Source organism: Triturus cristatus, chromosome 6, assembly GCF_964204655.1.
Source record: "Triturus cristatus chromosome 6, aTriCri1.1, whole genome shotgun sequence".
Lineage (NCBI taxonomy): Eukaryota > Metazoa > Chordata > Amphibia > Caudata > Salamandridae > Triturus > Triturus cristatus.
This window is the reverse complement of record NC_140589.1, coordinates 1,885,525,046-1,885,537,330: the sequence shown is the minus strand read 5'-3', so window position 1 is coordinate 1,885,537,330 and position 12,285 is coordinate 1,885,525,046. Positions and strand designations below refer to the sequence as shown.

Here is a 12,285-nt window from a genome sequence, read left to right as displayed (position 1 = left end):
GGGATGCCATCACCTTCATCTTGGGGGTCAGCGCAGTAGGATACCTGTGTTGCGGTTGGAGGTGTGGTGCCAGCTTGTCCGTCAAATCCTCAATCAACTGGCGAGTGAAACTGTGCCTCCAGATGCAGGCACGTTCCCTCATGGTGGCCAAGTCTGGCATTGGTCGTGGGACAGGCGATGCCCTGCAGAAAATTGTAATAAATAACAAAGTTTGAGAGTCTACCAACATCAATGTCAATGAACAGAGCACATGCTAAGCTGCTACTAGACATAATATAAATACGGAGTCTGTTCTGTGCAATACATCCAGGACACATATACCAGCTTGGTGAGACTCATACGAAAACCCAGATACACCTGTTGATTGTCAAGTCTACCTGACATGCCCTGAAACGAGCTGGGGGCCAGTCGGAGTGAACAGCCAGAAACATCACAGGAGTGACATACATCCACCTAGCTGCATTTAAAGGATGTCATCTCATACAGGCAGCTGATGGCAAGCTAGACACACAGGTCACATGGAATGTCTAATGTACAGATCAAAACCATTGCGATGAAGGGGTATACATGCAAACAGAAAACACAGACATTGCAATGACGCAGATGTCTTCCTGTGAAAATATGATGTCCGATGCACACAGACCATGCCTACATGGAAATCCACATGTGGCATGTTGTGCGTAGATGTGTGCCATGCCCATCTCCACACAGACACATGTTGGATGCAGCAAATACAGATGTAGTTGACGGAACACTAACAGCAAGCTCATGGCAATACATGACACACACAGGACATAGTCACATAGAGGCACGCTGATCGTGACATGTCAGTTGATAGGGTGTCCCTGTCCCTTGTATCAGGGGACAGGTGCGGGTGGTGGTGACTGTGCCATACCAGTGAGGCTGTGCTTGACACGTTTGTACTACAGGCATACATGTGCAAAGTGTGAATGGGAACTGTGCCACATAGTGCCCCATCACACATGATATGTGTACACAGGTCATCACACATCAATTGTGCAACTACATGAGAAGACATGTGCAATTTCACAGCCTGACACACCTAGGCCCTGCACATGTAAGTCTGCAATGACAATGACTTGATGTACAGCCTTGTGCGAGTCGGAGACATCCATTCCTGGCGTGTGCACCTCATATCACCAGTGTAAGCCTGTGAAATGCACCGTACACGTGCTCTGAGAGCGTGTGTACGGTCTGTATCACTATAGTAGTGGTGCCATAGGAGTATGCGTGGTACGGTCCGTACACGCGCTCTCCGAGCGTGTGTACGGTCCGTACCATGCGTACACCTACGGCAACACTACAGTAGTGATATGCACCATACACACGCTCTCAGAGCACGTGTATGGACCGTATCACCATAGTAGTGTTGCCGTAGGAGTACGCGTGGTACGGTCCATACACGCACTCTCCGAGCGTGTGTACGGTCCGTACCACGTGTACACCTACGGCAACACTACAGTAGTGATACGCACCATACAAACGCTCTCAGAGCGTGTGTATGGTCTGTATCACTATAGTAGTGGTGTCGTAGGAGTACGCATGTTATGGTCCGTACACGCGCTCTCCGAGCGTGTGTACGGTCCGTACCATGCGTACACCTACGGCAACACTACAGTAGTGATATGCACCATACACACGCTCCCAGAACGCTTGCACGGACCGTATCACTATTGTAGAGGTTCCGTACGTGTACGTGTATGTGTGAAACGCACCATACATGTGTGTGTATTGTAAAATTACATAGGGGACAAGTATTAGGCCCAAAATGCATGCTGGTTGTCATGGATACAGAGATTTCAGTTGCAATGTGTCCATCAGGTGGCCAGGAAGAGTCAGTTGGCCAAAAATGACAATGTTGCAAAGTGGTGTTTGCGTTGCAATGATGCTCAAAATTTAAATCATGCAAATACGTGTCATCGGTGTAGGTTTAAAGGGATTGGAGTAAACGTAGGATGCAAATGAGTCTGACCAATCACCATGTACCCCTGTATGTGAAAGCCCCTCAGCAATACAGATATAAGGCAGCCAGCACCCCTGAGAGGGCACTTGCCTGCACAACTTTCCTGTCAACCACACTGCTGCTGTCTCTGCTTCCTCTGGCACCATGTCGCAGACTGTGGAGAGGGCCCAGCCATTCACCAACGAGGAGAATGAAGCCTTGCTGGATGTCCTCCTCCCACAGTACCCCAACTGTATGGGAGACAAGGGGAGCAGGTGAGTGCTGACTCCACTACCTTTGACTGTGCACCTTTTTGGTGACTGTCACTTCTGGCATTGTGTCCAGGTGTGACAGACATGCAATGTTGTTTGGAGTGGGTCCCGGGGGGGGAGGCTTATGTCCCTCATGCAGAGCATGATGTAGTTCCTGTGTGCACTCCTCACTTGCATTGTGCTTACTGTGACATTCACTGCATAGTGCATGACACATTCAGCATGGCAAATCCTTTGTAGATTTTTTAAATACAGTCTTGAGGTGATTGGGTGGTCCCCCCGGTGTGAAAGGTGACTGTACCCACAGATGTGTCTGAGTTGAGTGGACCTGTGGTGAGTGTCCAAGTGATGTGTACGACCTCCTGGACATTGATGTGTGTGAATGTTCCTTGTCATGTGGAGGAGTGTCTATGTGAAGTGTTGCACCACAGCTGCATGGAGGAGGCAACAGCTCTACCCATCTGATGTGAGAAGTAAGCCGTGCTGTGTGTCTGACTTGCTGAGCTAGCACGACACCTGTGACACCCCACAGGCATGTGGCACATGTGCAGAGTGAGGTTTGTATCTGCTGTTGGTAATGGCAGGTGATTGATCTGTGCCTGGGTGTGTCTGTGTACTCTGCTGGGGTTGCGTCAGTGGACTGGGGCATGTGACTGCTTGGAGGTGCTGCCATCAGCCTGCTGTTGCATGTGATGCACAGTGTGTGCCATGATCAGGGAGTGTGTCCCACCCCTTCTGCCACCTGTGTACTTTCAATGCCATGTAGTGCATTGGGGCTTCCACAGAGTCCAATGTGTATTTGAGAATGATGCAATTCCTTGGCAGCATCCTCTGCCCTTTTCAACATATCAAAGATGTTCAAATGTGTGTCTATGGGACGTGGAGCTGGTGTAGTGATGTTGTCTCACTTTGTCATCCTCACAGGTAACTGCCTATGAGAAGGGAGGAATCTAGAAGGAGATCGTCAGGGCCGTGAGATCGGCGGGGGATCGCAGTCGGCGCCTAGCCCAAGTCCGCAAACGCTGGCAGGACATCCGGTGCTGGACCCGGCGGATCGCCCGGGTCCAGCTGGGTCTCTCACCACTTCGCCCCCACGGCGGGCGCCGACACCTGACCCCCCCACATGACACGCGTCCTGGCGGTGATCTTCCCGGACCTGGATAGGCAGTTACAGGAGAGACTGCAGCAAGGAGGGGGTAGGTACATGGCTGTTTGTTGTGTTGTGAGTCACCAGCTTTTGGAAGTGCTCGGTAGCCTGTATACACTGCCGTAGTTAATATGTGCTGTGCATTTTCAGTTCCCCAATGTCAACCGGTGCTCTTATTCATCCCTTCCCCTCCTTGACATGTGTCCCCTCTCTGTGTGTAATCAGAATTGCACATGGTCATCTAGGCAGCCAGTTAATCCAAGTGCACATTGCTTTCTGCATCATGTGGGAGGGTGGTCTGTGACATTTGTTGGCACCTTGCCTGTGCCATGACCTGTTCACTCTGTTGGGGGTCCATATTTGTTGCCACTGACTATGAGTCTCAACATAGGAGTGTGAGGTTTCAACTGAACACCCTTGCAGCATGCATGACCAATGTTGTGGCCTCAGACATGATGTGCATGAGTGCGAGATATGCATAGTGCCATGTCGGTTGCTCATGTTACAGTCAGCTAATACCAGGCCTATGGATCAGTGTGCCCACTACAGTCCCCTGAGACACCCTGGCCTCGTAATCATGTGTGTCACCCAACACTGTGCCCATTCTCTGTGGGTTCAGCATAGGTCTTCCTCTGTGGCATTGTTCCCTGGCCTCATTTGTATTTATCCAATGTGTGTTACATGTGTCCACTGGACAGGGAGACACCATTTGGCTTGTGCATACTCACACTAGGCAGTGCCTGTGTGGCTATTCACAATAATCTGTTGATGGTTGTTTGTCACAAATATGTGTTGCCAGCCTCACGAGGTGATTTTGTGTACATTTGGGGATTGTTGCTGCACATTTTTTCTAACCCTGATTAATAGGTGCCACTTCTTGATCTGTCTCAATCACATTGACTCAGGTATGGGGGTTTGTGCGGCAGAGGCCTACATGGCCAACCATGATTTATCCTTGCCAGGGCTGACCTGTTTGTGAGAATTGGCTGGACAGAGACTCACCGTGCAGTGACCCAATGATGTTGGGCAGGGCTTAATGTTCGTGTTTTGCATCCGGTGTCATTTGTTTAAGAACATGATTCATGCTCATGCATATTTTGCACCTGTGTGTGGTTCAGCTGCAAGGCAGTTTGGTCTTTGTGTGCTGACATCTGTGTGGCCATTCTGGCTTGCCATGAGGGTGTCTCCTCAGTACAGCTATGCCTGTTTAAAACACAATTGCATGACCATTAGCTTCTGCATTGTCCTGGCTTTGGACATGTGTGCCACTCCACATGACAGGCATTGTGTCTTATATGTAGCCAACTGTGTCATCAGGTAATGGATGCCCATGTGACAACTGACATAATTCAAGTTGTTAGTCAAGAATGATTGTCCCTTGGCAATCACAACACTCGTCAACTGCTCTTCATGTTTTAAATGCTTTACTTTGATGTTTTGTTGTTGCATGACAGATGTCTCCCAAGGAATCGCACACCAATCCACTTTTACACTTTCAGGGAACACGCTGGCACATTTTAAAAGAAGCCGCTGTTCGTATTCAACGGTGTTGCAGATTATACATCTTCATGTTCCCACAGTGATATGGAATTTGGGTACGTCCTCTGTTGTTGGTGATACCAACTTACCAGTGTCAAGTCATCCAGACCTCTGTGTGCCCATGTATATGTACTTTCTGCTACACCATTTATTCCTAACAGTGTCTTCTGTACAAAAGGTGCCAGCTACTTCAATGACTGTGTAAATGTAGTTTTGTGTGCACCTCCTTGGGAGACATCTTACATGCAGGCACATGGGTGTTCTGTTCACAAAATGGCACATTCCCACATTCTAAACATGTCGATTGTGTAAAGTCTTGTGAGTCCCAAGGGATCCAACTGTTGTTGATTTTATGTTCCACAGAACTTACAGGTCTCAGAGTGTGGGGCCACCTTGAATATTGAGGTGTGTTATTTTGCCTTGGGTGCACCACTAATGTTTCTTTCAGGGTAACCAAAGGTGGCATGACTTCATTGTATTGCTGTGCTCACCTGTTCACAGACTCTAGCTTCTCAGTGTATTTCTCATTAAAGAATTGGCCTGGTGTGTCCTGTTTTCCTTGTGTCCAAGTGGCATAGTGGGTCTACCAACTGGGGAGTACAGGGCTTAGATATATGCGGAGTAATCTAGCTGTTACTCATGATGCATTGGCTGATATGCAATGTGACCTATTGTTTTTGTACTCATGTGTCAGATGTATATAGGTGACTGATGGTTTCTGTTTCTTCTCCTTGCCCACAACATCATCCACGGCAACAGAGGGAGACACCTGCACGGACCTGGAGGAGGGACCCAGCACCAGTGCCACCAGTGCTGAGGAGTCTGCTGGAGCCAGTGGCACGGAGGGTGAGAAGAGTCAGTCGGAGGACCTGTCTGGTGGCGACACCAACTACGACGCAGACGGGACCGAGGCTGACCTCATCGAGGGGGCGGAGGCTGCTACAACAGATGGCAGCAGCACAACATCTGCCCCGCCTCCTCCATTCCCATCACCGCCCTCCCAGTTGCTCTGGTCCCTTCTGTCCTTGCAGAGACACACCATGTCTCCTTCGGGCCAGGCACCGCACCCCCTGCCCCTGTCACCCCTGTCACCCCTGCTGCCCTCAGTGAAGAGTCTGTGGACATACTGCGGCAGTTGCAGGTTGGGCAGGCATCGGTGCTGAATGTCCTCCATGGGCACACTAAACTGCTGACACAGATGGTGTTGTTCATGGAGGGCATGTCAGCAACGATGTCTGACCAACGCAGGATTCTGCGGTCCATGGACTCTTCCCTGACGACAGCAGTGACTCTCCTGCAGCGCTCCGTCCCCCCCACCCCGGCCCCATCCACACTTCCCTCTCCCATACCTGTCCAAAGCACACCCAGACATTCCCACACACGCACCCCAACAGACACAGGCAGCACACCACCAATTAAGGGCAAGCTCACACCTCCTGGCATGCACACTCAGGGGGAGGTAGGCACACCCACAGGGTCGGGGACTAAAAGACATACACGCAGCCACAGTCGGAGTCCGCAGGCCTCACAACCCTGTCCCTCGCCAACCACTCTCCTTGGCTCCCCTGCAAAACGGTCACCCCAGCAGCTGTTTCTGGCTGAGATGGACCTCGCCCCCGCAGAGCCACCACCACGCAAGCGGGCGAGGAAGTCCCCAGGCAGGGGAGTTGAGTCCCCCACCACCTCAACCCCCTCCCCATGAGCGCTGCACCCTATCCCGTGCCCACCACACCCTCCCTTGACCCTGGGCAATCCTGTGGTGCAGGGGTTACCCTGGACGCACTCGCTGCGGTGTGCAGCGCCGAGCTGACCACCACCTTTGGCGCTGCCACCCCCCTGTGGTGGAGACATCCACCCCTGCACCCACCACACCTACCCTTCCCCCTCCTGTCCCTGCAGTGCCTGTGCCTTCCCCACATGATGCCCCACCACGGTCGATGAACCTGAGGGTTCCAGTGTGCAGGCAAGCTAGGGGGAGACACTCTCCCATGTGTCCCGCCATGGACTTATGATATGGACTTGCCATTGGCATTTGTGAACAGTGTTTGTTATTTATTCATTTGTTTATGCTGAATAACGCTTTTTTTTTCCTTTGGACACTATTGCATTGCAGGTAATTAATGTTGCTGCTGAGGCTCCAGGATTTGGGGTTGTGGTAATGGTTCTGAGAAATGTTTTATTCTGATGGTCATGAAGTTGACCATGGTATCTGCGTGCCATCACAATGTCTCAGCAAATAATCATTGGTAGTGTGTGTTAATTTGGATTGGAGACATTGTCCTAATGAGTGTTCTTTCCTCTGTGGCACCTGACATGTTCCCTGCAAAGAGTTGCACACTTGTTGTGCTGACCTGTGTCTACATTTCCTTTGTTGGTGACGGATCCCTTCAACTATGGCCATGCCTGCTCACCGATGTCTCCGGCTGCATCGTCTGTGCCATCCTTGTAAGTCACTGGACTTGTGTATTGAGTATGTCGAAATGCCTTCATTGAGAAATTCTCCATTTTCAGCACTATGCATGTGTGTAATCCCGGGCTAGCACACAAATGGTACTTGTTATGCAGGGTATTTGGGCACCTGGATCACAATTGTGGGCATTGTATCTGTGGGAATTCCACCCTGCTCCTTCCATGAGAGACGGGATCTCTGTGGCTGGCCCATCTCCTGTACATTCCTTTCAGTCCTGGGATGTGCATGACAGCGTGTGTTCCCTTTTTCTCTGTTAATTTTGGGGGCAGTTACATGACTATCCAGTCTTGTGTCCTGATCTCAGGGTGTGTATTGTGCTGCATCTATCATGGGTGGGTATGCATGTGTTCTTTGTCCTCACACCCACATGTGGTGTGTCATGCATTGGGGGATGGACATCCATCTTCCGGGGAGTGGGACCCTGCTGTCAGGGATGTGTTGTTATGGCACTATCATCATAGTCCCAACTTAGGGATACATACATACACACATGTAGTTGTGGGCATCTGATAATGATGTACACCCAACCATGTCTCTGCCCACTGCTGGTATTCCTCTGCAGCCACCCCTCACATGTCTCTGCCCACTGCTGGTATTCCTCTGCAGCCACCCCTCACATGTCTCTGCCCACTGCTGGTATTCCTCTTCAGCCACCCCTCACATGTCTCTGCCCACTGCTGGTATTCCTCTGCAGCCACCCCTCAAATGTCTCTGCCCACTGCTGGTATTCCTCTTCAGCCACCCCTCACATGTCTCTGCCCACTGCTGGTATTCCTCTGCAGCCACCCCTCACATGTCTCTGCCCACTGCTGGTATTCCTCTGCAGCCACCCCTCACATGTATCTGCCCACTGCTGGTATTCCTCTGCAGCCACACCCATGTCTCTGCCCACTGCTGGTATTCCTCTGCAGCCACCCCTCACATGTCGCTGTCCACTGCTGGTATTCCTCTGCATCCATCCCCATGTCTCTGCCCAATGCTGGTATTCCTCTGCAGCCACCCCCATGCCTCTGCCCAATGCTGGTATTCCTCTGCACACACCTCCATGTCTCTGTCCACTGCTGGTATTCCTCTGCAGCCACCCCTCACATGTCTCTGCCCACTTCTGGTATTCCTCTGCAGCCACCCCTCACATGTCTCTGCCCACTGCTGGTATTCCTCTTCAGCCACCCCTCACAAGTGTCTGCCCACTGCTGGTATTCCTCTGCAGCCACCCCTCGCATAGCTCTGCCCACTGCTGGTATTCCTCTGCAGCCACCCCTCACATGTCTCTGCCCACTGCTGGTATTCCTCTGTAGCCACCCCAAACATGTCTCTGCCCACTGCTGGTATTCCTCTGCAGCCACACCCATGTCTCTGCACACTGCTGGTATTCCTCTGCAGCCACCCCTCACATGTCTCTGTCCACTGCTGGTATTCCTCTGCATCCATCCCCATGTCTCTGCCCAATGCTGGTATTCCTCTGCATCCATCCCCATGTCTCTGCCCAATGCTGGTATTCCTCTGCACACACCCCCATGTCTCTGTCCACAGCTGGTATTCCTCTGCAGCCACCCCTCGCATGTCTCTGCCCACTGCTGGTATTCCTCTGCAGCCACCCCTCACATGTCTCTGCCCACTGCTGGTATTCCTCTGCAGCCAGCCCTCACATGTCTCTGCCCACTGCTGGTATTCCTCTGCAGCCACCCCCATGTCTCTGCCCACTGCTGGTATTCCTCTGCAGCCACCCCTCACATGTCTCTGCCCACTGCTGGTATTCCTTTGCAGCCACCCACCCACCCACCCCCTTGGAGCAGTACAATGCTGTCCTAGACACAAACACACCCCAATATGTAGGTAATATGCTGCACAAGGCCGTCAGCCAACATTTGTGGCGTGGGTACGCCTTGTACCCCAAATGTAGTGTTGGCGTAGGGGTACGTGTGGTATGGCCCATACCCCCGCTCTGAGGGCGTGTGTACGGTCCGTACAGGGGCCGTAGGGGGACGCGTGGTACGGCCCATACCCCCGCTCTGAGAGCGTGTGTACGGTCCATACAGGGGCCATAGGGGGAAGTGTGGTACGGCCCGTACCCCCGCTCTGAGAGCGCGTGTACGGTCTGTATCACTATAGTGGTGTTGGCGTAGGAGTACGCCTGGTACGGACCATACACACGCCCTCAGAGCGTGGGTACGGTCCGTACCACGCGTTCCCCTACGGCCCCTGTACGGACCGTACACACGCCCACAGAGCGTGGGTACGGGCTATACCAGGCGTCCACCTACGGCCCCTGTACGGACCGTACCCACGTCCACAGAGCGTGGGTATGGGCCGTACCAGGCGTCCACCTACGGCCCCTGTACAGACCGTACCCACCACCTACGGCCCCTGTACAGACCGTACCCACGCCCACAGAGCGTGGGTACGGCCCGTACCAGGCATCCCTCTACAGCCCCTGTACAGACCGTACCCACGCCCACAGAGCGTGGGTACGGGCCGTACCAGGCGTCCCCCTACGGCCCCTGTACGGACCGTACCCATGCCCACAGAGTGTGGGTACGGGCCGTACCAGGCGTCCCCCTACGGCCCCTGTACAGATGGTACCCACGCCCACAGAGCGTGGGTACAGCCGTACCAGGCGTCCCCCTACGGCCCCTGTACGGACCGTACCCACGCCCACAGTGCGTTGGTACAGGCCATACCAGGCGTCCCCCTACGGCCCCTGTACGGACCGTACCCACGCCCACAGAGCGTGGGTACGCGCCATATGACGATTGTATTTGGGCCGTAGGGGTACGCATACACGTCCACCCCCGTTGTTGCCGGATGCTGAGATTTTTGGCCACGCCCCCCGAAGTGACCAGACCCTGGAGGTAATGTATGACCAGATTATTGTAGGTTTTGATTTGGGTATGGGGTACGCTTCCTGCCCCTCACCCCCCTTTACCCCTGGGTGTTGTTCTGACCTTCTGCGGCGTCTGCGTCGGGCTTGTTGCACCAGGTCGTAGGCTATGAGGGCCGGGATGACACGTAGGATGGGGTCCATGGCTGTCCGTCACGTACCGGGGCTCCGTTTTCACGTCGGACTCAGATTTCTGGGAGTTTTTGGCTGCTGTAAAAAAATTGCTGTACGGAGTGACGTAGGGACGGATCGTACTTGCTGGTCCGTAGAACGCTGCCTGACTCCGTCCGGATGTCGCGTACGCGCTGTCCAGGATCAGACTCGTAGGTATTTTTTCACCGTACGGTCTTTTGTACGAGTCGTACTTGCTGGATTGTACGGTGAATTTCCCGGGTACGAGTCGTACGGAGAATACGCTCCGTACGACCATTCGTACCCGGGTTTTACAGGATCGGAATCGGCACCCAAATGTAACTTTATCCTTTGTTTTTGCCAGTGAATATTTGTGTGTTTTTGTAACATAAAGTATGATCTTATTTCCATACCTAACTATGAAGACATTGGCCTGTTGCTGACAGGTTCTGCCTCCAACCCCAACAGGGGTGGGCAACCAGATATTGAGAGCTCTTGTCACTATATCAAAGAGTGTCATTTTAAATATGGCAGGTCTACTGGCTTTGCTGAGGAGTCACAATATCAATATATACAAGGCAGATCTAGTGGTTTTGTTAAGGGGTGACCACATAAATATACAAAGCAAACTGGTCACCGTTCCGCCGACCCTATTACAATGCGACCAAAATGATTCCCTATGGGTGCTTGTGTTCACCCCAACAACCAGCCATAACGCAGGCTCCGATGGGGAAATGGGGTTGGTGTGTAAAACTCTTCACCATGTGCCAGGCACACCACTGAGCCAGCCACACAGTGCAGGGTTTTTACAGGGCGGTCCCTTAGGTACCCCCTTAGCCCCCAACCAAGCGCTGCAGGATGACGGGGCCCAGCAAGGGGCCCCTATTATCTTTTCATGGTGGAAAGGACAGCAGAGATAGGTTGTTGGAAACCAACATCGTAATCCTGAGGACGAAAACGCTGTCCATAGGGGGTGTACGATGCAGTTCCAAACAACACAGATACTCCAAGATCCAGTTGAAACCGATTTGGAATAACCGCTCAGTTTACCTTCTGACTGCAAATTTTGTAATCGGTTGGTTGGAATGTAAACCGACGAGTCAGTCGGAAGAGTTCCGACACAGTCGAGGAGATACCCACAGTCTGGAGAAGACTTTCTGCCGGACATCGTAAATGGCCCATAGGTGTGGGTTACTGGGTTTGTAGCGGTATAGTTAATTCAGCAATAATGAATCAATAATTATGTATTTATTTATTAATACGTGTTTAATTGATTATTTATTATGTAAATTGTGTAATTATTATCTTTTTTAAGTTATGTTTTAGGTAGGGGTTGTTGGGTTTGTAGGGGTATATGGTGGGTAGTTAATTAAGTAATACATACTTAATAATTATTCATTAGTGTATTACTTATTATTGCATTGCTTGTTAATCATGTACATTTGTAATAACTACAATTTTTTAATTATATACTAAGTGAAGGGTGTTGGGTTTGCAGGGTTATTGGGTGGAAATTCTCATGATAATTAATTTACAATTTTTGGATTAATTAATTATTATTTATTTATTATTCATTATGCCAACTGAGTAATTATTATATGTTTTAGTGACATGGTAGGTGCAGGCTGTTTTGTTTGATGGGGCATAGGTTGGAAAATTATTATTAAATAATAATTGTTTAACAATTAATCTTCTATATATTAATTATTTGATTCATTATTAAATATGTTAATTGTCTTATACTTATTGGTGTTTTTATAATTCAAGTCTGGGCTTCTAGGTTTGGGAAATATAATGTGGGAATTAAATACAATTCATAAATTATTAACATGTTTTAATTCATAATTGATAATGACATTTGAATTCCTTTTTAATTTTATA

At 50.8% G+C, this 12,285-nt stretch overlaps 1 protein-coding gene across 11 annotated transcripts in view; it reads left to right on the top strand.

Moving 5' to 3' along the window:
- The window catches only part of LOC146822296 (protein leg1a-like), a 466,514-nt gene that overhangs the window by 169,686 nt on the left and 284,543 nt on the right, over nt 1–12,285 (top strand). For 2 of the 11 annotated variants that reach the window (XM_085613385.1, XM_085613388.1), the window contains one exon: nt 7,250–7,366. The exons of the other annotated variants lie outside the window; for them this stretch is intronic. In XM_085613385.1, coding sequence (XP_085469511.1) covers nt 7,315–7,366 — 52 coding nt within the window. In that variant the 5' untranslated portion in view covers nt 7,250–7,314. The remainder of the gene's footprint in view (nt 1–7,249; nt 7,367–12,285) is intronic. 11 annotated transcript variants of the gene reach the window in all.